Source organism: Lepidochelys kempii, chromosome 7 (genome assembly GCF_965140285.1).
Source record: "Lepidochelys kempii isolate rLepKem1 chromosome 7, rLepKem1.hap1, whole genome shotgun sequence".
NCBI lineage: Eukaryota > Metazoa > Chordata > Testudines > Cheloniidae > Lepidochelys > Lepidochelys kempii.
This window is the reverse complement of record NC_136386.1, coordinates 48,156,961-48,180,283: the sequence shown is the minus strand read 5'-3', so window position 1 is coordinate 48,180,283 and position 23,323 is coordinate 48,156,961. Positions and strand designations below refer to the sequence as shown.

The following is a 23,323-nucleotide window of genomic DNA, read 5'->3' as shown; positions in this document are numbered from 1 at the left end:
TACTCATGACCTTAGCTGCAGGGTTTTCAGCATGGGTGGGGGGGAACAGATGGGGATGAGGGGGCAGGAAGATCAATATCAAACGTGACTTAAGACAAGCTGCATGGGGACTGATCCTTGGCATTCTGACCAGAACACAACTTTGGTTGACCAGGGCTGACACAAAGAGCATGACTTGGGCTGCTTTCTGGATGGAACTGATTGTTCATTTCATTTCTCACTACAATGCAGAGAAAATCCCAGAGCGGGAGGCAAGTCCCTGGGTAGCCACCAAGACACCGCATTATGCTCTCAACCATGAAACAATGAGCCTCTGAAAATTGAAGTATTTGTCCTAACCACATCCGTTTCCCTGCCCCTCCCCCAGTCTACACTGCAAGGTCTGTGCAAGGATGTTATAGAACTGAGCACCTAGATAAGGAAGGCACAGACGATGTCACTTCCTGGGCAATTCCCTCCCTGCATGTATGGCCCTGACTGGCATCTGAGCATCAACAGAGACCTTGTAAACTCATTACTGGCAGAGATGGGGTTTATAAAATCCTCCCCAGTAGGATGATGCAGGAAATAAGTGAGGAAGTGGTTTTGTCATCTCTAGGGTGGCTGCTGCAGAGTGTTGCAGAAGGGAGATGAATGAGAACAAGATGGTTAGTGGCTCAACCCATTTACTGGAGAACAAATTGTAGGGGGGGAGGTGGGAGTCCCAGCAGAAGAGGTTCTGAGCCCAGTGCGGCTACTGCTGGCCTCTGAGCCCTGGGAGCAGAAAACGTATTTTCCTTAAGGCCCATGGTGCATTCCCAGCAGCAGGTAGTGAGAGCAGCAGTCAATGGTTGGTTCCAAACTTGCCAGCTGCCATGGTGGTGCTGCTGCTACAGAGTGGCGAGATCAGTGCTCACTGCCATGCTGCATGACTGCAGGTGGCACCTGCTCCGAGCAGGATGCCCGGTGACACAAGCTGCTTCTGAGTCACGGGTGACAGCACGGAAAAAGCTGCTTAGCATAAACGGGTCACCGAGGTCAGGAGCAGCCTGTTCTCAAGCAAGGAAGGGTTCAGAAACTAGGAGACAGAATGGGGTATGAGAGAACCAAGGCTCCCAATCTCAGCAAGCAATTTTCCTAGCTGCCTAAAGGGAGGCATCAGTTGTGTCGACCAGTGGCTGCTGCATCCCGCTGAGCTGAGCACGATCCCATGGTAGTGTATCTGGGCCTACTGTCCTTGGCTGCAAGGCTCGGATCTGGAGCAGCCCATGCACTACTGCAGAATGCAGTTACACAGGAGGCAGGCAGCAGTGGTGCACTGAGCCCAGGTTAGATGAACAAGATGAACAAGGGGTTGTCTGTCTCCAGTTCTAACTGGCGACCCTTTGCTCTTGGATTGCTGGAATGCCTGGGAGAAATAGTCCCTCTTTGGAAGGCTCCGGCTCTGCATTATGGCTGCACTTTCAGGTCCTCTTTTGTTTTCTTCAGGGCATCAGCCATCAGGTTGCACGCTTTCTTGTGCTTCTGCCAGTGCTGCACCTGGCACTCCCTGCAAAGAGAGAGGGGACAGAGGGGCAATGGTAGAAAGGAACACATTGGGAACTGGGTCAGGGGGTTGGTATGCGCTATGAAGGCCTTCAGCTCTACATGTCTGCTTTAAATAAGGGCCAGCCAGGGACAAAACCTGTTACCATCTACCTGTGGTTCAGTGGTCTGTGTGAAACAGAGTAGGGGTACCTGTTGTAGTGGTCAATTGCCCATAGCCATTGTCACTGACTGGTCCCCTCTGCTAGTCTCAGCAATGAGGCTAAGGAGTCCCAAAGAGGCCAAGGACACTGAATTCCTACCCAGGGTGGTTCCCTCTAGGTATAAGGTGAAGCACATTCACTGAGGAGAATCTCACGCAGCTGCTTTTGTTGTGGATAAACAGGGGACTCTGGGGTCTCAGCCCAGCACCTTCCAGCATCAGCACAAAATTCACTTGGATCTTCATAAAAGGGAACATGGAAAGGCTGCTTCTGCTCCGATTTGTGACATAACTGACCCCAGTGGAGATTCACTGTGGTGCAAAGACAGCTGACTTCACAGTTCCAGTGATGTTGATCAGAGGGTTAGGGGCTGTGAATTCATGCACTGATTGGAAACTCCATGGCAGTCATGAAGCCCAGGTGCATGGGGTATAACACCCCCCACTTCCATCATGACAGGTGCAGAGACCAGCCAGGGCTGCTAAACCCAGCATCATTCAGGTAACAGTAAGCACCAGCATTGGCATGGCCAGGTCTCACAGCAGGACTCTAGTACCAGCTGCGTGCCCAAGGGAGAGGTGAGATCCCAGCTAAGCCCTGAGGGCAGCAGGGAGCTCTGACAGACCAGACAATGCTAAGCATCATTACCGTTTGCAGTACCACTCGTTCTGGCAGCGAGAGCAGCGCTTTGTTGCCTCCGAGCCGCACAGCCCGCACTTGGGTTTCTCTGGGACGAGAGCCTCAAGCACATCCAGGTTGTATGTCCGCGCCCATCTGGTTGGGGATAGAAAGCAGGCATCAGCACCTAGAGCAGGAGACTCATGATGTGAAAGGTGGTGCCTGTCCTGCACAGGATGGAGCCTTTAGGTCTGACCCCGCTATCCCTCCCATCCCACTCTCCAAAGGGACCTCCTGCCACAAGCTAGGATTACTGCGTCGCTCAGTATCTCAGTCCTCCCCAGGGCAGTGAAACTTACGCTGGATATTTTCTCTTGTCAAGAAGCCCCTGCTCATTGGGACGATGGCTGTGCTGGGCCTCCTGTAACTAGCAGCCTCATAGCACAAGAGGAAAATAGGGACTGGCCTTGCAAACGGGCTCTCCTGCAAGAGGGTGCTCAGGGTTGCTCACCATACAGCAGCTGGGATCTTACCGGCACGCCAGGTGTTTCAACTCATCCTCTGAGGGGCTGAACATGTGCTTCACCTGGTGCTTGGCGATCGCCTGCCACTTCCCAGAGTTCTCTCTGACAATGCGGTCCCTGATGACAGGAACCTGTCGGGACAGCAAAAAGGGTGAGAGGAGAGTCCTGTCCCAGCATTATAAGCTTGCCAATATGGGGGCGATTCTGGGGCAGGACATACAGGGGCAGAAACAATGCCTGGGGTCAGTGTAGCTCAGGCAGGCGATAAGCACGGACTTGTATGAGAGCAGGAAGCAGGGATGAAGGCTGTATGTGGGATGAAGGAAGAGGTGACCAATGTGTGTGTGTACATGTGTGTGTAGGGAGCTAAAAGAAGATGTGACAGAGCTGTTTGTACACACACATCTGCACTCAGGACAATGGGCAGCGGGTATCATAGGCTGGGGGAAGCTGTGCCTCCCCAAACAGCCTGGCGTGGCTCTGCCCACGCTCCACCCCCAGACCTCCTCCTGCCTGCTTCTAGTTCCCCTTCCTGCTCTTCTGCAGCCGAGTCTGGGATAGGCAAACTGGGTCTGGTGCTCGCAAGGCCCACGGCTGGGGGTGCTGGGGCTGGGGCCACGCGGTGCCGACCGCCCAGAGCTGGGGTTAGGGGTGCTGGGATCACGCCGCCTGCCTGCCCAGCGCTCTGGGGCTGGGGGGCACTGGGGCCAAGCCACTCGCCTGGGGCTGGGGGGGCGCATTCTGGTTGTGCCACCCACCCGGCATTCCGGGGCGGTGGTGCTCCAGCCACGCTGCTCGCCCGGTGTTCTGGGGCTGGGGGTGCTGAGGCCAAGCCACTTGCCCCAGGCTGGGGGTGCTCCAGCCTTGCTGCCTGCCCAGCACTCCAGGGCTGGGGCTGCTGGGGCTGCGCAGGGGGCCTGGCAGCCACGGGGGCAGGGGATGCTCTGGGCTCCAGCAGGGAAGAGGGGGGCAGAAGGGGAGGGGGAGGTGCAGGGCCTCAGGCAGAGGGGGAGAGGCTTGGGGCTAGCCTCCGGCTAGCCTCCCCCAACAGCTTGTTCACCCACCGCCCATGCGCAGGGGGGAAGGAAGATGACAGATCTCTGTATATACACACAAGTGTGTGTAGGAGCTGAAGGAAGATGTAACATATCTGTGTGTATACAGGTTGAAGGGAGCTGTACACATATAGATCTGCCAGTTGTGCATGTAGGGGGTGGAGGAAGATGTGGCAGATCTGGAGAAGCAACAGCAGTCTGCTATGAGATGAACCCCTTCTCAGAGTTTATTGAGAAGAGGCCATAGCACGTGCCTCCTAGCTGCATGCCACTGAAGGGAAAGCTCAGTTGTGAACAGCATTTATTCTGGGGAGTGCTTTGATCCCCTCGACCTGCTGCATCTTCCCAGTGCATTTGCCTCCTTAAATTCTCCTAATTTCCTCCCTTCCACCCACACACTCCTTGAATTCCCATGTCAGCCCCAGCCTCCCTTCTCTCCAGGAGGATGGAGGTGATAAGACTTCTTTCAGATTCCTGCACTGACAGAGGCGATAAGGGCTAAGTGAAACAAAGCTATGCCTCCCTCTAATCCTTGGGAGTGAGAGCAGCAGCAGGGCTTGAACTCTAGTAACATGAAGCACTCTCACCAAGCTTGGGGGGGGGGGGGGGGGATGGGGGACAGGGACAGGCCCAGATTGGACCTGAACCCAGCACTCCAGAATCTCTTGGCTGATTTGATCTTTCTCCCTGAACTGAGAACTTTTTCCACTCATCATTTCTCTGAACAGAAACACCCTCAAGAGCCTTTCAGTGCAAAAGAGCAAATGCCAGCCAAGAACAGAGCATGGAGCTCAGACTCCAGAAGAAAAGCTGCTGTCTCAAAGGAAAAGGAGTACTTGTGGCACCTTAAAGACTAACCAATTTATCTGAGCATAAGCTTTCGTGAGCTACAGCTCACTTCATTGGATGCATTCAGTGGAAAATACAGTGAGGAGATTTATATACACACAGAACATGAAAAAAATGGGTGTTATCATACACACTGTAAGGAGAGTAATCACTTAAGATGAGCTATTACCAGCAGGAGAGTGGGGGGGAGGGGACGGGGAAGAAAACCTTTTGTAGTGATAATCAAGGTGGGCCATTTCCAGCAGTTAACAAGAACGTCTGAGGAAAAGTGGGGGTGGGGGGGAGAATAAACAAGGAGAAATAGTTTTACTTTGTGTAAGACTCAATTTGCAAATTGGATACAATTAACTTAGGCTTGAATAGAGACTGGGAATGGTTGAGTCATTACACAAAGTAAAACTATTTCCTTTTCTTTTTGCGAATACAGACTAACAGGGCTGCTACTCTGAAACCTGTTTCAAAGGAGCTGTCATCCCTGCAGAATAAAACAGCCAAGCAGAGATGGTGAGAGAAGGACTGCTCTCTGAGAAGCAACCAGTGGAAAAAGCCTTTTTCATCATCGCTTGGCACAGTGACAGTGGGTGAGTTCATTGGACAGGATGCGTGATCAGCATGTGTGACTGCAGCTGGCTTCGCCCAACCCACTCAAGATGCTGAATTCCAATTACATGCATGAGGCTAGTGATGCAAGCTGAAAAGGAGATTGACGAGATTAGAACGGCAGCACATTGAAAGGCCACACAAAACCCTCCAGAGCGATAGCTGCCAGCCTCTGCATTGCTAACTCACTCTGGGCTTGCCAGATGTGGGAGCGGAGAGTGACATCCTACCTACCTCCACTCCATCCTTTCCAAAATCATCATCATCCCTTGGCCCTTGGTTTATTGCACACCTTCCTCCTCTACAGCCTCCCAGCTCTCTGGACTCCAGCCAGTGCAGAATGATACTGGCACACATAAAGAGGTGTGGCTACAGCATCCGTCCTCAATCTAATCAAGGTCCAGGTCAAAACTGCCCTCTGTTATTAAACCCCTTGAGCCAACTTTAAGTGCAATGTCTCTCTCCCTTTTCCCCGTCCCATTCCTCCACTCAGCACTCCTCTGACCCTCCACAAAGTTGCCACTCTGGGTATAAGAGCCTTCTCGTCTGGAGCGCCTGCCATCTGGAAGAGTCTCCACTTTCCCATCTCTTTGCAAATCCCGTCTGAATGCACCTGTCTTCTCCCCATTACATGCCTCTCGGTTTCCTTCTCTCCCTGCTAGCTTTTATGGAACACTTAAATACATTTGAGGATATGCTTCTGTGAAGCAAATTACACAGGCGCATGCTACAAAACCAAGGACCCCATCCCTCACCCCTTACTCAACTCCCAAACTTCCCAGAATTCAAGGAGATTTTAATATTAACACCAAGGCACTTGCAATCAAGTTGCTTGAGTGGCACAACTTTTCTGGCCTTCTCTCTTGGAGTAGAGGGCCAACTGTCCCAGGGCAGGGTGCATAATAAGGAACTCTTCCATGGCTCCTACCATACATGGAAAGGAAATTAAGGGTTCTGGTAAACAAAGAATTAATTGTCACTGTGAGGCAGCTGGTGTCTCCCCCTCCACTCAGACACCTTGCTAAAGAGTCAGTGTAATCATGAGGTTTATAACCCAGTGTCATGTCATTAATTGTTGGCTGCTGCCTTGCTCCCCACTCAGCCCGGCTGCAGCATGAATCAAAGGCTGTCCCACAAAGACGCTACTGGAGCGGAGTGAGCAGGAGTCTGTGTAAGACTCCCATCCAGGTACTGTGAGAAGAACAGGCAGGCACAGTTTGACCCATGGTACCGATATGGCTTCCATTACCATGGTAGCTGTGCACCTCACAATCTACTGTGTGTGTATCCAGACCTCATACACCCCTTTTGCGGGGCAGGGCTATTATCTCCACTGTCCAGATGGGGAACTGAGGCACAGAGAGTCTGAGTGACTCACCCAAGGAGTCTGTGGCAAAGCAAGGATTGAACTCAGTTTTCCCAAGTCCTAGGGTAATGCTGTAACCACTGAGCCATCCTTCCTCTCCATAATATAGAATTCCATCTCAGGGCTCCGGTGATTTTGGCTTTGCTCTCATATCACCATCGCCTGATGCAAGGACAAACTCCCTGCTTCTCAGCTGCCTGTCTAGCCTGTGTGGAAGCAAGCCCCTAAGTTGATAGAGCAGAGGACCATTACTAACATGTTGTAGGGCCAGTAAAAGAACAGTGCAAAGTACAGGCTCAGTGCCAGGGCACATGCCCTCTCTCATCACAGCACCATGGTCTCCAAGAGGTGGGAATATACTCTGCCTTTGGAAACGGGAGATGGGATTACAGAACGCTACTGAATACGAAATGCAGCAGCCTTGTGCAGCTGGAATGGAGGAGACAGACTGGCCTTGGGAGACGGATGGTGCTGGAGGTACCTGCTCCAGGATGAGGTCCTTTCTGGGTGGAACAGGCTCTGTCACTACGAGGTGACTCAGAAATCTCTGCATCTCCACCAGATTTGGCAACTGGTCAATGAGGACATCAGTCAGGAATGCACGGAGCTAAATCCAGAGAGGGAGAGAGGAGGGTGAAAGGAGAGAGATCAGAACAAGGCAAAGAAATAATCCACTGGTTAAAAAACAAGCTGCTGGAAAAGTGGCCAGGTGGCCACATGCCAGCTCAACAACGCCCCACTGAGCAGAGCACTAACTGCAAGAGAAAGAGTGTACAGAAGGGTTAACATCATCAAGGGCTAAAATCATCCGGACTCCATTGCTCAACATCAAGAGCAAAGCTGGGTATTAAGCAGTATCAAAAGCCTGCAGTACCTGGAACTGCAGGAAGTGCTGTGGGTGAGGACTGAGGGGCATTTTCCATATTGTGTGGGGAGCTCAGGGCTGGAATAGCAGGGGGGGGCTGTGTGTTGGGATTGAGGTGCATTGTCAGAGTTGTATGGGAGCCCAGGACTGGAAAAGCGGGAGGGGGGCTGGTGGGCTAGGACTGAGCTGCATTGGCAGAGCTATTTATGGGAAGTTTGTATAGCATGTGCCAGCATGGTGCATGGCTCTAGTGCTCTCAGACTCATCCTTCTACAGGCACTAAATCCATAAATGGCATAACTCTAATTAAAGCAATAAAACAAACCTCTCCACCTCAGCAAGCCACTTGTGAAATTCTCACTAAGGTGGTAGATTGGCGGCCCTATATCTCCACAGAAACTGCCGCAGCAGTCTGAGTTTCTCAACACACCCTGTCAATGGGTCTCAAACCTGGCCTGGAGAGACCATTCTAGGGTGAGTCTAGTCCCCATGGCCCTCTCTGTCCTTGGACTCTGCTGATCAACAAGATGCTAATTCATGTCAGTGGGTGGGGTATTTGCCTCTAAACTTGACTGGCATGAACAAAGAAGCCATCTTGGAACTGATGACATGGTATTTCCCAGCTTGTGATACAGGTTTCAACCAGGAAATGCTCACCTGGCACATTTTTAAAGTGAAGACAAGAGGGTATCTATACCTGCGGGAAGGTCCCTGGGCCTAGGCACCATGCTGGGTATATGTATGACTATGCACACTGAAGTCTTGTACCTTTAGGAGCTGGCTCTTGTTGAAACCATCCAAGTTGTATTTCCGCTGGCATTCTGGGCTCAGGAGGAGGTTATAGAGGGAGAGCCACACCTGTCCATCCAGCTTGGTCATCCTCACGTGGTCTTCAGGAGGCACAACATACCATGCTCCATTCTCAAACTTCTTTAGCTTGCCTGAGACACACAGCCAGTAAGACAGAGGGTGAGACTGAGACACCAGACAAAAGAGGGCCCTATGGTTAGAGTGCCAGCAGGGACTCAGACCTTGGTTCAATTCTCTGCTCCAGCACAGACTGCCTGTGTGACCCTGGGCAAGTCAATTAGTCTCTCTGCACCTCAGTTTCCCTCTGTAAAGTGGGGCCAATAGCACTTCCCTACCTCACAGAGGTGTGTGAGAATAAACATATTAAAAGATTCTAAGATGCTCAGAGACAGATGATGGGGTCTAGATAAGGATCTAAGAGAGATGAACAGAGCCCATGGTTTTATCATCTGTGCATTCACTCAGGAATAGCAGTGCAGACAATGCTCAGGGCCAGGGTCGTTGCGGGAAGAGAAGAAACAGAAGAACTGATCGTGGGTCTGTGGCAAGAGCAAAAAAAGATGATGTGTAGCTTCTGGGAGCAGCTTGGACTCCTGGAGGAGATCGTGGCTGTGCTTCCCACACTTACCTGGCTTTCCTTGCCATTCCAGGGATGTGTTGTGTAGCTAGTGGTCCTGCCTACATAGGCCTTGCGACTAAATTAACCACCATGCTTATACTTGGCTGTGGCTGAATCCCTGCAATGCAAGTGTGGACTAGCCAGCCTGGTTCTGAACCAGGTTAGTTCTGCCCACACTGAGCTGATCCACTGTATCAGAACCCACTTTAAGGTGGCCTGGAAGCATGCTCGTTAAACAGTTTGGAACTCCATTTTGGATGGGCCCTCAGTGCACACAGCAGGGGTGGGAAGAGGACAGTTGCCAGGGAGAAGTGGGCTGATAACCAGGTCTTTCTAAGTAGATCCTGTTGCTGCTCACAGGAGCATGGGATTCTCTGCAGGGCAGGATGGGGTGGGTGAAGGGGGCTGGCAGATACATTAGGGTTGTATTGTGCTCTTTTACTGCACTGGGGACATCAGCTTGGGAACTCTCAGATTTGGATGAGAGACAGCCACAAGCAGGGACCATTTTTGGAAGTGCAGCTCCTCAATCCCAGCTGAGCGGCGTCTGCTCAAGAGCTGAGCCAATGGGCACATACAGTCCCATGCAGGAAGTGATCCCATGTACATGGATGGGAGGGGAGGAAGATGGGAAGGCCAGATGGAAACCCATGTGAAAGATGGAGAGTGAGAACTGAATCTAGAAAGGAGCTTTCAGATATTTCTCACTATATGGGAGCCACCTACCAGATGAAGCTCCAGGTAAAAAGTGCTACCGCCCCATGGATGCACTAAGGTATGAGCGCATGATTCATACCTGCTTCGCAGCGGCTCCATGGACAATGCTCCAGGAGCTCTACCAGGAGGCAGGGCAAGTTGTGAGTGTTCAGCATCCGTGTCAGGGCACTCAATGGCAAACTGTAGAGAAACAAGAGAGGAACTAGTGAAAACACCTATTGTGAGCAGTACAAGATCAATTACAAATGGTCCCAAGGCTCTGGGAGAAGCAAAATGACAAAATAAAATAAATTACAGTCAGACCTGAGGCAAAATCCACACAAGCAGCCATTGAGAATAGCCTGATCCCACACCAGGATCCACACAACCAGTCACCAAGCATAACAGGATCTATACACCAGGGCACTAGTACCAGGGTCCACACAGCCAGTCACCAGGTGAAGCCAGATCCAGCCCCTTGTGCTAGGTTTGATACTTTCAGCTGCTAGGATTGACCTGCAAACCAAATGCCCAGCAAGATTCACTCTGAGGGCCAATCTGCACACTGAGTTCTCAGTGCCAGCTACCGAGAACACGAGGAAGCACACACCAGAGCTGTAGTGCCACGATCTGCACATCCAGCTACTACACACAGCGGGATCCAGACACCAGGGCACTAGCACCAGAACTGATGCTCCCAGTCCCTGAGCACAGGCGGACTGACACCCGCAGACCAGTGCAATGACTTAAACAACCCCACCCCAGTTCCGAGGCTCATCTCTAGATTCTCCTGTGAGCCAGCTGCTTACCTGTCTACCTGATCAGTGATGAAACGGAGCACAGAAAGAGCCCTCAGGGAGATCTCAAACTCCATCATCTCTGCCTGCTTCTGTAATTCCTACGGGGGTGAAAACACAGACTCGTACAAGCACACCAAATATACGGCTAGATTTTTTTCTGCAGAGTAACAAAGGAGGCAGCATATGAGCTGGCTCTCAGTAGCCAAGGACTCATTAGGAAGCCCAAGCCACATAAAGCTGATTCCTTCCCCAAGATCAATGTAAACTGCAGTCACACAAACGCCTTTCAGTGACGGAGAGCTGAATGGTGTAAGCACTCCTGAAGATAGCAGCTAGTCCATGACATGAATGCACCAGGCTCCCCATATGAAGTACACCATAGGCTGCTGCTGGCTGTGTCACATATAGCCAGGTCGCAGTAGGGCAGATCATTTACCCAGTCCTGATGCTGAGCGCTCAAGGCCGGCCCAAGGAAGGAATAACTGCCCTGATCCACCATTTGAGAGATCCTAACATTAGCATGGCCCCACCTCCAGATACCCACCCCCGAATCCCTTCTGTAAACTCCAGCGTCATGATCCCACGTCTGGAGCCACCCCAGGTTGAGTGGATGGATATAAACTGGCCATCAAGAAGTTTAGGCTTGAAATTAGGCAAAGGCTTCTAACCACCAGAGGAGTAAACTTCTGGAACAGCATCCCATGAGGAGCAGTGGGGACAAAAACCCTAACTGGCTTCAAGACTGAGCTTGATAAGTTAATGGAGGGGATGGTACAATGAGGCTGCCTACAATGGCATGTAGCCGATCTGCGACTGCTAGCAGCAAATATCTCCAATGGCGAGTGGTGGGACACTAGATGGAGAGGGCTATGAGTTACTACAGAGAATAATTTCCTGATGTCTGGCTGCTGGATCTTGCCCACATAACTGATCATCATATCTGGGATCAGGAAGGAATTTCCCCCCAGGTCAAATTGGCAGCGACCCGCGGGGGGTTTTGCCTTCCTCTGCAGCATGGGTCACTTGCAGGTTTAAACTAGTGTAAATGGTAGATTCTCTGCAACTTGAAGTCTTTAAACCATGATTTGGGGACTTCAATAGTTCAGGCAGAGGTTAGAGGTCTTATAGAGGAGTGAGGAGGGGGCAAGGTTCTGTGGCCTGCAACGTGCAGGCGGTCAGACTAGATGATCATGATGGTTCCTTCGGGCATTCAAGTCTATGAATCTATGAGAGTCTGAGTCCATTGCATTAGGGGAATAGGGAGCTGAGTGATCAGGGCAGAGAGCTAGGTAGGATGACAGAGAATGCTGTGCTCTAAAGCAACTGCAATCCTAGCAATGGATATGACTTCATCTACCATCTCTATGCCCATGACTCACAGATCTACCTGTCCATTCAGGACTTGTCTCCTTGTGTCCAAACTAAACTCTCCACTGGTCTCTCTGACATCTCCATGTTGAGCTTAAGCTGATGGCTGGACACCAACATGACCAAAACAGAGCTCCTAATCTTTCTCACCCCATAAGCCTCCCTCCTTTCTCAGTTACTGTGGACACTGCCACCATCCTCCCTCAGGCCCAAATGCCAGTTGTCATCTTTGACCCAGCTCTCTCTCTAGGTCCTCACATCCAGGCTATGTCTAAACCTTGCTGATTCTTCCTTCCTAACACCTCTAAGATACAACTTTCCCTATCCACCCACACAACCAAAACTTTTGCCCAGACTCTCATCACCTTGCGTCTCGACTATGGCAACATCCTCTTCTGGCCTTGACAAATGCAACCTTGCCCTGCTATGCACAAGCATTCTGTCTGAAAAGATCATTTCTCTAGACCTCACTTTGACCACATCTCCTCTCTTTGAGTTCCTCCACTGGCTCCCCTTTCTCCACTGCAAACGGGAGATCAGACTAGATGATCACAATGGTCCATTCTGGTCTTAGAATCCTCGCAGGATAAGTGGTTTTCAATACTGCAATAGCTAAGACTGTCATTCTCCCTTGGGCCAACTCCAAGGATTAAGAAAAATACCCAGTGGGGAAACACTTCCCTACTGTTCTCAGGAGTCCCATGACTTCCTCTCCAGCTTTGAAAGATGAGCATAAGTTCCAGCAGGAGGCCAAAGGGTGAATGCAATTCTGGAGACTACTGCTGAGGTTGCTGTGTCTCACTTTAAATCCATTTTACTAGAAGATTCTGATGTCCTGTTTACAGAAAAGAATTTTAAGAACTGAGGGGAAAAAAAAAAATCCCAGATGCACAATACTGTCTCACACCAAAATGAACTGAAATAGCAACAAGCGATGAAGCAACAACGACACACCCAGACCTGGGAATGCTTCAGGAGGTTGGGTATGACCTTTTTCTCCTTAGGTCATTGGTTCAAAACTGGCCTAAGACTACAGAGACTGAGTTGTTACCATCTCGTGCGGGCTGGGTGGCCTGTGTGAAATGAGTCTTAGGCCAGTTCCAAGGGGAAACCTATAGAGATCTCAAAAAAATACCATTGCAATTAACCCTGACTGGTTCCCACACTCCTAGTCTTAGCAGAGAAGTCAAAAACACAATGGTTCATAGAAACTGAACTGCTCTCTTGCTCCTAGAGAGAATCTCATAAAGTCATGGTTGAAGCACACTTGTAGGACAGGGTGGGAAAACTAACACCGTCTCTGCTCATGATGAGCCACCTGTGAGAACAAATCACCAATCAAGAGACCTCCACCAACACCAAATTCATGTAGAGGAATGCCCAAGTAGAGTGGATTTATTCATCAGGTTCTGGATACAAGGGCCTTCATGACTATTACTATGGTCTTTCCCAGTCATGGAAATTTAACTTCCCTCCAAGTACAAGGTCAGACAGACCTGCTGGAAGTTGGAAACTTGCACTTTTAACCCACCTGCATTGATGATGCATTGGTCACATCCTCAGGCAGAAACTTTTCGTGGATTGGAAACTCCCCGTTGGTGCTCTGAGCTGCTAGCAGGGTCAGTTTCCGGTAGCTATAATCAATCAAGTCCAGAATGGTGTCCTCAGCGGATTCGCAGATCTCCTACATAACAAGAGGGCAGCAGAGAGCTGTTTGAGAGGAGAAGGTATTCCCTTCAGAAAGATCATTTTTCAGATGGCCTTCTGATTAGAAAACACCTCTCCAACTGCACCAATACCTGCAAACCTCAGTGTCACAGGGGACTGATTGAGATCCACCTTATGGCTTCAGGCTGAACATTATAGACATGGGTTGTTTGAGTTGCCTTAATTTCTGTATTTCCACACTCTCAGTTATCTGAGGTTTTATGCTTTATCTTTAAAGTGGCAGAACTGGGACTAGAACTCAGGGGGGCCTTGTCACAGGGTCTGGTCTATGCTCCAGCTTGTCACTAGTCTCCTGGGAGTGTCAGCTTTAGCATGCCAGGCTCCAAGGATCCACACAATCCCACAGGGGAAGGTCTGTGACCTCCAAGCCTGGGCCTTTGGCACCAGCGTCCCTTGTCTCTCTCTGTGGCTCCCTGCAGTGAATCCAGCCAAGCCAGAGTCCTGTGGGAGGCTGTACTTTAGCCCTTCAGGGTGCAATGCTCTCAGTATTTACAGTGACACAGGCAGCCTTTTAAAAACACGGTAACCATTTATTGGTCACCAGGAACATAGAATATGGAAGTCCTCAGGTTAGCACAGAGAAATGAAGGTTAAAGTATAGTCCATTCTGGTCAGTCCAGAGCCCCAGTCAAATTGTAGTGAATCCCATGCTCATGTTCAGTCTCTCCTCCACAGTCTGACCTCCTTGGTCAGTTTCCAGGTGAGAGTCCTGACTCCTTCCAGAAGCCAGCACTTTATCCCCCCACCTCACACCTTCCAGTCCTTTGTTACGGAGCTGGGGTCTGTGCCCAGATTCCCTGCTGTGAGGTGGGGAAATCCATCTCCCTCTAGGTTGCTGTTTGCTAGGTGTCAATGTCTGGTGCCTGGGCTTTTCACTGTCATCTCAGATTTTCTGTTGATATGGGGTCAGCCTCAGTCAGTCCTTTTTTTAATGACACATTTTTTAATGACCCATTAAACCTGGCTCAGACAGCTAGGTTACACACATCCACCTAGCTCTCTTAACCGGCCCTGACAGCAGACTTAGTCCTTCTCCACTCCCCAGGTAGCCAGACAAAATATAGGGGAAACTGAGGCACACATAAGACTCATAAAAATACTACAGAAAACTCCCACTTCATCACAGGTCTGGAATCTACTCCCATGATCTGTCCACCACACCACTTGTCTCCTTATGTGCAAACTTAACTCTCCACTGGTCTCTCTGACATCTCCATGTTGGTGTCCAGCCACCAGCTTAAGCTCAACATGACCAAAACAGAGCTCCTAATCTTTCTCACCCCATAAGCCTCCCTCCCTCCCACCTTTCTCAGTTACTGTGGACACTGCCACCATCCTCCCTCAGGCCCAAATGCTGGTTGTCATCTTTGACTCAGCTCTCTCTCTAGGTCTTCACATCCAGGCTATGTCTAAATCTTGTTGATTCTTCCTTCCTAACACCTCTAAGATACAACTTTCCCTATCCACCCACACAACCAAAACTTTTGCCCAGACTCTCATCACCTTGCGTCTCGACTACGACAACATCCTCTTCTGGCCTTGACAAATGCAACCTAGCCCTGCTATGCAGAAGCATTCTGACTGAAAAGATCATTTCTCTAGACCTCACTTTGACCATATCTCCTCTCTTTGAGTTCCTCCACTGCAAACAGGAGATCAGACTAGATGATCACAATGGTCCATTCTGGTCTTAGAATCCTCACAGGATAAGTGGTTTTCAATACTGCAATAGCTAAGGCTGTCATTCTCCCTTAGGCCAACTCCAACTGCCTCTCTAATTGCAACTTTTGGGAAAGGTTTGCCATGTTTCATATGCATGACCTGAAATCACATCTGGGATTTCCCCATTCTGGGGCCCTTGATTTAACACAGCAGAACTCATCTCTTACCTTGTGAAAAAACACTGTCTCCAGGAGGTTAATAATAGAAGCTTCATGGTGCAGCTGAGGGAATGTGGGGAGACAAAGCAAAGGTCAGAGGAACATCATCTACAGTGCCCATGGTAATATGCATCCAGCCTGTAACTGAGGTAGCCCCCAACACAGGTGCAGCCAAAAGTCCAGCCAATGAGGCAAATGCAACCCATGGAGTCCTTAGCCAGGCTCATCTTGAATACAGATACGTGTCCTGTAGAAACTACAGGTCCTGACTCCCAGCAAGCAATGCTCCATCATCATCTGAGAGCAGGCTGGAGCACTTCAAACTGGGAGCCAGAGTCTGAACCTTTGTATCACTGCAGTCTGCAAGTTTATCATGCAAATGATACCCTCTGGTTCCTGGCAGATGGCCAGTATGGCCCCTCTACTGGAGTAGTTTTCATGGCTTCACTAGAAGAATACTAGTGCACTAAGATACAGGTGTGTCTTTTGCTTCTGAGATCAGTCCCACCACCAAAAGGGCCAATGCAGAGGTTTCACTGAAATTCTTAAAGCAGCAAAGGGCCACCGCTTTCCAGTCACCCTGCGGGTCTCACAAGACATTTTTTGGTGGCCTCAGAGCGTGGACAATTTTTCGGTGGCCGCTCTGACAATTTTTCCTAAAATATTAATTAACTTTAGGAAAAACAAATAAATATGCATATATACACATGTCCAAATCATTGTAATTTATTTATGTAGGTTTTTATTGCAGAATCAGTAATAAAAATAATGTAGTTGTTTCTATTCTTTAATAGACCTAAACAGAACAAAATCAAATAATGTGCTTTGCACGTTCCTGTTTTTGTTGTTGTTTCTTTTGCATTTTTGGTTTGTTTTTTTTTTTGTTTTTTTTTTAAGACTTGCTAGCTAGCAAGTCTATGTCTGTGAAAAGTGATATTTGTATGTTGGCAGGGGGAGCAGGGGGCCGCAAAGAAGTGTTAATAATCACTGCCCAGGAGGCTGTGGCTGCACAAAAAGCCCCGGTGGCCGCATGCGACCACGATGGCCGCATTTGAGAAACGCTAACCCAAGAGATCCCACCAGATGACAGGAGCTGTTGCTGTGAAGATGCCTGGAATCCTAAGAGCACATTAGCTGCATTACAGGTAGTGCGGGAGAAAGTTCTACACCTTCCTCTAAAACAGTGGTGGGCAACCTGCGGCCCATCAGGGTAATCCACTGGCGGGTCCCCAGACAATTTGTTTACATTTGCACTATCGCCCGCAGCTCCCAGCAGCTGCGGTTAGTCATTCCCGGCCAATGGAAGCTGTGGGAAGTGGTGGCCAGCACGTCCCTGAGGCCTGTGCAGCTTCCCACAGCTCCCATTGTCTGGGAATGGCAAACCACAGCCACTGGGAGCTGCAGGCAGCTGTGCAAATGTAAACAAACTGTCTGGGGGCCCACCAGCGAATTACCCTGACAGGCTGTGAGTGGCCCGCAGGCCACAGGTTGCCCACCACTGCTTTAAAATATCCATCTTTTGCTGCTATCAGAGCCAGAGTACTGGACTAGATATACTATTCGTGTCTATTGCTATGACAATTCCTAGGAGAGTGTCCCCTGATCCAGCATTAGCTAGTAGCCCTAGTTGAAGTGTCCAGGGCAGATAGGACTGTGGAAGTTCTTAGAATCCAAAGAACTTACTGGACTGTCCTTCCTTCACATACATGCTGGTTGCAAACAGTGTGGAGTCCTGTCAATCAACAGCATGAACACCTGTGAGCGGTGCTAACTAAAAGGCAATGAAACTCAAAGTAGAAAAGAGGCTGTCTTTTAGAAGCAAGAAATTTGTAGTGCCATGTTAAATGGCCAGAATACCATACACGTTCAGTGCTTGAAAGAAATGTAAAATATCAGCCCTGAGAACTTTTGGTCATCCAAGATTCTATGGCTGTTTCTAAAGGGACAACAGTTACCCCAGTGTCCTGGCCAAAATCTAGGATAGGTGACTACATTCTGCTGGCTGTCAGAATTTCTATTGTAGTTTCAACTGGATAGGAGATCGTTCCTCATTTCCTGTCCTAAACTTAGGTAGTGTTGCTGTGTGTGCTGTTAAACAGCTGCAATGCTCCACCACGGGGGGAGGGGGCAGCATTTCAAAGGTGGGGGGAGTGATCCTTGTGAAAAGAAGTTCTTTGGGATCCTTGAGAAGGCCCTATGTAAATAAGGATAAGTTATTTTATCATTACACCATTGCCTAAAACCTCTTAGAATCACAGAATATCATGACCTGTGGATAAATGTGGATAAATTGGAGAGAGTCCAGCGAAGGGCAACAAAAATGATTAGGGGACTGGAACACATGAGTTATGAGGAGAGGCTGAGGGAGCTGGGATTGTTTAGCCTGCAGAAGAGAAGAATGAGGGGGGATTTGATAGCTGCTTTCAACTACCTGAAAGGGGGTTCCAAAGAGGATGGCTCTAGACTGTTCTCAATGGTAGCAGATGACAGAACGAGGAGTAATGGTCTCAAGTTGCAGTGGGGGAGGTTTAGATTGGATATTAGGAAAAACTTTTTCACTAAGAGGGTGGTGAAACACTGGAATGCGTTACCTAGGGAGGTGGTAGAATCTCCTTCCTTAGAGGTTTTTAAGGTCAGGCTTGACAAAGCCCTGGCTGGGATGATTTAACTGGGAATTGGTCCTGCTTCGAGCAGGGGGTTGGACTAGATGACCTTCTGGGGTCCCTTCCAACCCTGATATTCTATGATTCTATGACCTCAGGAGTTCATCTAGTCCAACCCCCTGCTCAAAGCAGGACCAATCCCCAATTTTTGACCCAGATCCCTAAATGGCCCCCTCAAGGATTGAGCTCACAACCCTGGGTTTAGCAGGCCAATGCTCAAACCACTGAGCTATCCCTGCCCACCTGTCTTGCCTCTCTAGCCCTCGTGAGCAGTGACTGTCCCACAGAATTTGTGTTTCATAAGAGTTTTGCCTGTGAAGACGACTCACATGCAGCTACCATATTAAAAACCTTAATGGAATATGGACAAGGTGTCTTGTGAAGCATGCCTGTTGAAGCAAACGTACCATGCAGTGCTACTACCCTGCAGGACATTCCAGATCATGGCAATGTACTTGAATACTGTGCAAGTTTGTTCTCCAAGACCTCTCTGAACTCACCACCAAGTAGATGGGAAAGGTGCTTTTTGGCTTGAAGTCCTCCAGCTGGCACAGAACAGGGAACACCTTGTGCTTCCAGATCTCCACAGAGATCAATTCCTCGATGAGAGTAGGGATCTGGACAGAAGAATAGACCGTGGAAAGTGAAACCCTTCAGGCAAGAGAAAATGGACAGAGAAGCCTAGTGCCATATGAGTATTTTAGTCCTAGAGGAGAAGATGCTGGGACAAACGGCAGCTCTCCTTGTTGGCAGTTTTGTTGCACTGTTCATCTAGGTACTTTCATGTGCCTCATCATCTTATTATTTGCTTCATCCCATTGACAGTCATTTCTGAAATCATATTTGTCCCCATCTTTCCATTGGATGAGATGGGACAATATATCTGGTGCAGGTAAAGGAGGGAGGCAGAGTTCTGCTAGTCTATTTCCTAATACACCAGCAACATTTCCAAGTGACCAAACTCACCTCCAAGATAAGCTCCACTGACTTCAGAGTTACATCAGAGATAAGCGTAGCCCATGATCTCATGGACAGAAAGACTCACTTTGTTTAGCAACAGTCCCTCTCTGGTGTAACCAAACTTGCATTCAATGTTCAGTTCTGGGGTCCTTTGTACCCAAAATATAGACAAACTAGAGGGAGTACAGAGGACAGCAACAACTATGATTTGGGGGCTGAGGAGGGTTACTGGGAGGAGAGAATAAGAGCCAAAGATGTAACAAATTTAGGCTAGAAAATAAGGCACACATTTTTAACAATGGGCAGAACAATTTATCTAGGGATGTGGTTGATTCTCTGTCTTTGAAGTCTTTAACTCAAGCTTGGCTGTCTCATTCTCAAAAAATATGAGCTAGCTCAACCATGAGATATGGGTTTGATGCAGGAATCACTGGGTGCAACTCTATCGCCTACGTTATTCATAAGGTCAGACGAGATGATGAGAATGGTCCCTTCTGGCCTTAAAATCTATGAATCTATAATGTGGCTAAACGACTGAGGTCCAGCGTCACAGACAGGGCTGATAACATAGTATTGGAAGGGTACAGATGCCAAGTAGGGAGAGAATTTGATTAGGTTGGTACAACAGAGTGTATCTGAACAAAGGAAAATTTGGGCTCCATATCAGGACACATTCCCTGACAGTAAGGTGAATTAGGCTGTGGATGCATCTCCCCAGAGAAAGAGGCAGGAGCCCACTTGGACTAGGCACTGTAGGGGGCAAGGTTGCCTAGGCTTGGTTGGGGGAGGAGGGTGAATGGGGCCCTGCAGAGCTTTCCCTTTTTGTCTCATCCGCTGGATGCTCTCCCCATGGAGGAGGGTGCTCTTACCCCCGAGCTCCCTGCGGCCTGCAGACTGCTCACCTTAGCATAGTTCACCAGCAGCTCAATCAGGAGCTGTTCCTGACGGGCAGAGGCGCTCAGAATCCCCTGTATGTTCAGCTTCTCAATGGCCTCGTGCTGCCGGAGCCATCTAGGGAGCAGGGGAGTCAGTGTCCACATCCCATGGCACACCTGGTACCCCAGCCCCTCTCCATGCCACCTTCCCCACTCAGAGACTAACCCCCAACCCAGGGGGATGCTTGCCCGGCTCTGAGGGACTCATCACATCCCCAAAAGAGTTCCCTGGAACTGGAGGGCTTCTTCCTGTAATCAAAGGCCCACCCCCTAGATCCGATGGGGGCTCACCTTTGCCTGAGGATCAACCCCTCAAACCCACTGGGGACTCGCATCCGTCCCCAGTCCACACAGCCCCCTTGACTCACTCCCCCTCACACCCCATGCCCCTCCCCTGGGGGGACTCAGCCCATGCCCCTCCTTAGCCCCCAGGGCCTCCACACACACTGCCCCCTCCCCTCAAGTCCCCCTGAATCCCCCCGCCCCCCAACTCAACTGGGGACCCCCCTCCTTACATCCCTCCCTCCCCCCCCGGCACGCCACCCCGCCCATCTCTCCTGGGGGCCCCGCTCCACATCCCGCCCCCTTAACTTCCAGGGGACTCTCCCACACCCCGCCCCCACCTCTGCCGGGACCGCGCCCCCCAGCCCCTCTCCCTCTCCCCCCAGCCCGGCTTCGCGGGGGTCGCCCCGTCTCGGACCCCTGGTCCCCGGTGTTCCGCAGCGGGCCGCCCCGCAGCGCCTGCACCAGGGCCTCGGCCTCCCCCGGCAGCAGCAGCGCGGCCGCCTCCGCCATGGCCCCACGCCGTCACCATGGAGACCGACGGGGCGGGCGGGGGGAAAGCGGCCGCGAGAGCAGGGGCCCGCCCGGCACCGCCCCCTCCCCGCCATCCTCTTCCGTCCCATTAGGAGCCCCCGGGCGGCCTGGCCCCTGGGCGGCCTGGCCCCCCGCCGCACCAGAGAGCCCCTGCTCCATACCCTGGCTCTGCTCCCCCGCCAATGTGCACCAGGCCCTCCGCTCCACTGGAGAGGCCCTGTATTCCTGCACTGCTCCCCGCGAACCGAGTACCAGTGTCCCATTGCCCCAGCAAGGCCCTGTCATGGATCCCGGCACTGCTCCTCCACCAACAGGCACCAGACCCCCCACTGCACCAGAGAGACCGTGCCCCCATGCCCCACCACTGCACCAGAGAGACTGTGCCCCCATGCCCCACCACTGCACCAGAGAGACTGTGCCCCCATGCCCCACCACTGCACCAGAGAGACTGTGCCCCCATGCCCCACCACTGCACCCATGCCACCAGACCCCCCACTGCACCAGAGAGACTGTGCCCCCATGCCCCAGCACTGCACCCATGCCACCAGGCACCAGACCCCCCACTGCACCAGAGAGACCGTGCCCCCCATGCCCCACCACTGCACCAGAGAGACTGTGCCCCCATGCCCCACCACTGCACCCATGCCACCAGGCACCAGACCCCCTGCTGCACCAGAGAGACCGTGCCCCCATGCCCCACCACTACACCCATGCCACCAGACCCCCCACTGCACCAGAGAGACCGTGCCCCCCATGCCCCACCACTACACCCATGCCACCAGACCCCCCACTGCACCAGAGAGACCGTGCCCCCCATGCCCCACCACTACACCCATGCCACCAGACCCCCCACTGCACCAGAGAGACTGTGCCCCCCATGCCCCACCACTGCACCAGAGAGACTGTGCCCCCATGCCCCACCACTGCACCCATGCCACCAGGCACCAGACCCCCTGCTGCACCAGAGAGACCATGCCCCCATGCCCCACCACTGCACCCATGCCACCAGGCACCAGACCCCCTGCTGCACCAGAGAGACCGTGCCCCCATGCCCCACCACTGCACCCATGCCACCAGACCCCCCACTGCACCAGAGAGACTGTGCCCCCCATGCCCCACCACTACACCCATGCCACCAGGCACCAGACCCCCTGCTGCACCAGAGAGACCGTGCCCCCATGCCCCACCACTGCACCAGAGAGACTGTGCCCCCATGCCCCACCACTGCACCCATGCCACCAGGCACCAGACCCCCTGCTGCACCAGAGAGACCGTGCCCCCATGCCCCACCACTGCACCCATGCCACCAGACCCCCCACTGCACCAGAGAGACTGTGCCCCCCATGCCCCACCACTGCACCCATGCCACCAGGCACCAGACCCCCTGCTGCACCAGAGAGACCGTGCCCCCATGCCCCACCACTGCACCAGAGAGACCGTGCCCCCATGCCCCACCACTGCACCCATGCCACCAGACCCCCCACTGCACCAGAGAGACTGTGCCCCCCATGCCCCACCACTGCACCCATGCCAACAGGCACCAGACCCTCCATTGCACCAGAGAGGCCCTGTCCCTGTATCCTGGCACTGCTCCCTTGCCAATGTGCACCAGTCCCCTTGCTGCCCTGGAAAGGCCCTGCCCCCATACTGCTCCCACACAAATGGGCACCAGACAATACCAGGGGTGCAGGGTGCTCTTGGGGGAGAGATGAAGAGCAGGCACTGCCTCTTGGTACAGACGCAAGCAATATTTTTAAAGTTCTGGCCCTGTTAATTTGCAATTTACTGTACATACACACACACTTCGTGCTGGGTTGTTACACTCTGTTGTGCCTGCCCAGTGAGGGACTGGCCTGGTCCATTTCCCGCTCTGGTTCCCCTGTCCCAGCCCAGGGCTCCTGCATTTGAGGCCCCAACACTGCACAGGAATGTTAGGAACCATTAAAGTACTTGTGTGTTGATTAAAGAATTTGACCATAATTAACAACTGAATCGTGAGCCCCTCCCGATTTTTTGGCTCTCTCCCCAACACAGATAGGCTGGGTGGCTCACTGAGGTGAGTTGGGGGGGTGGAGGTGGCGTTCCCTCCCCAAGTCCCTTGGCGTTGCCAGCCTGAGCCACCCCTGGGGCTTTTTGGCCTGGGCAGCTGCCCCCACTCACCCCACCCCAGTTACAGCCCTGTTCTCGGGTAGTTTCAGTCAGCTTCTGCCCCCTTGGGGGGTTGGGTCCTGCTCAGCACTCACCTCACAGTGGCGGCTCCTGCAGCTCCTGCGCTGTGGGGCTGCCTGGGCCTGACTCTGCTCCAGGTGCTGCAACCTCTGTGGTTGCAGAACTGCTCAGGTTTGGCCCTGCCCCCTGACTGGACCAGATTTGTGAGAGTGGAGTTGTGGAGTGGGGTTGTGGTGCCATTCACTCAAATTTGGCCTCCCCGGGGTCCTGTTATC

At 51.6% G+C, this 23,323-nt stretch overlaps 1 protein-coding gene across 1 annotated transcript; it reads right to left on the bottom strand.

The window, feature by feature from the left end:
• Positions 1-648: 648 nt before the first annotated feature.
• On the bottom strand, positions 649-20,875 carry ZMYND10 (zinc finger MYND-type containing 10). The gene is made up of 12 exons (XM_073352572.1): positions 20,764-20,875; positions 20,031-20,139; positions 18,669-18,785; positions 15,515-15,568; positions 13,429-13,581; positions 10,539-10,627; positions 9,830-9,930; positions 8,373-8,545; positions 7,221-7,346; positions 2,879-3,000; positions 2,376-2,501; positions 649-1,528 (listed from the first exon to the last, which is right to left on the bottom strand). Exons 1-12 carry the CDS (start codon positions 20,856-20,858, stop codon positions 1,429-1,431), a joined length of 1,365 nt encoding a protein of 454 aa, XP_073208673.1. The 5' UTR covers positions 20,859-20,875; the 3' UTR covers positions 649-1,428.
• Between the last annotated feature and the right edge of the window lie 2,448 nt (positions 20,876-23,323).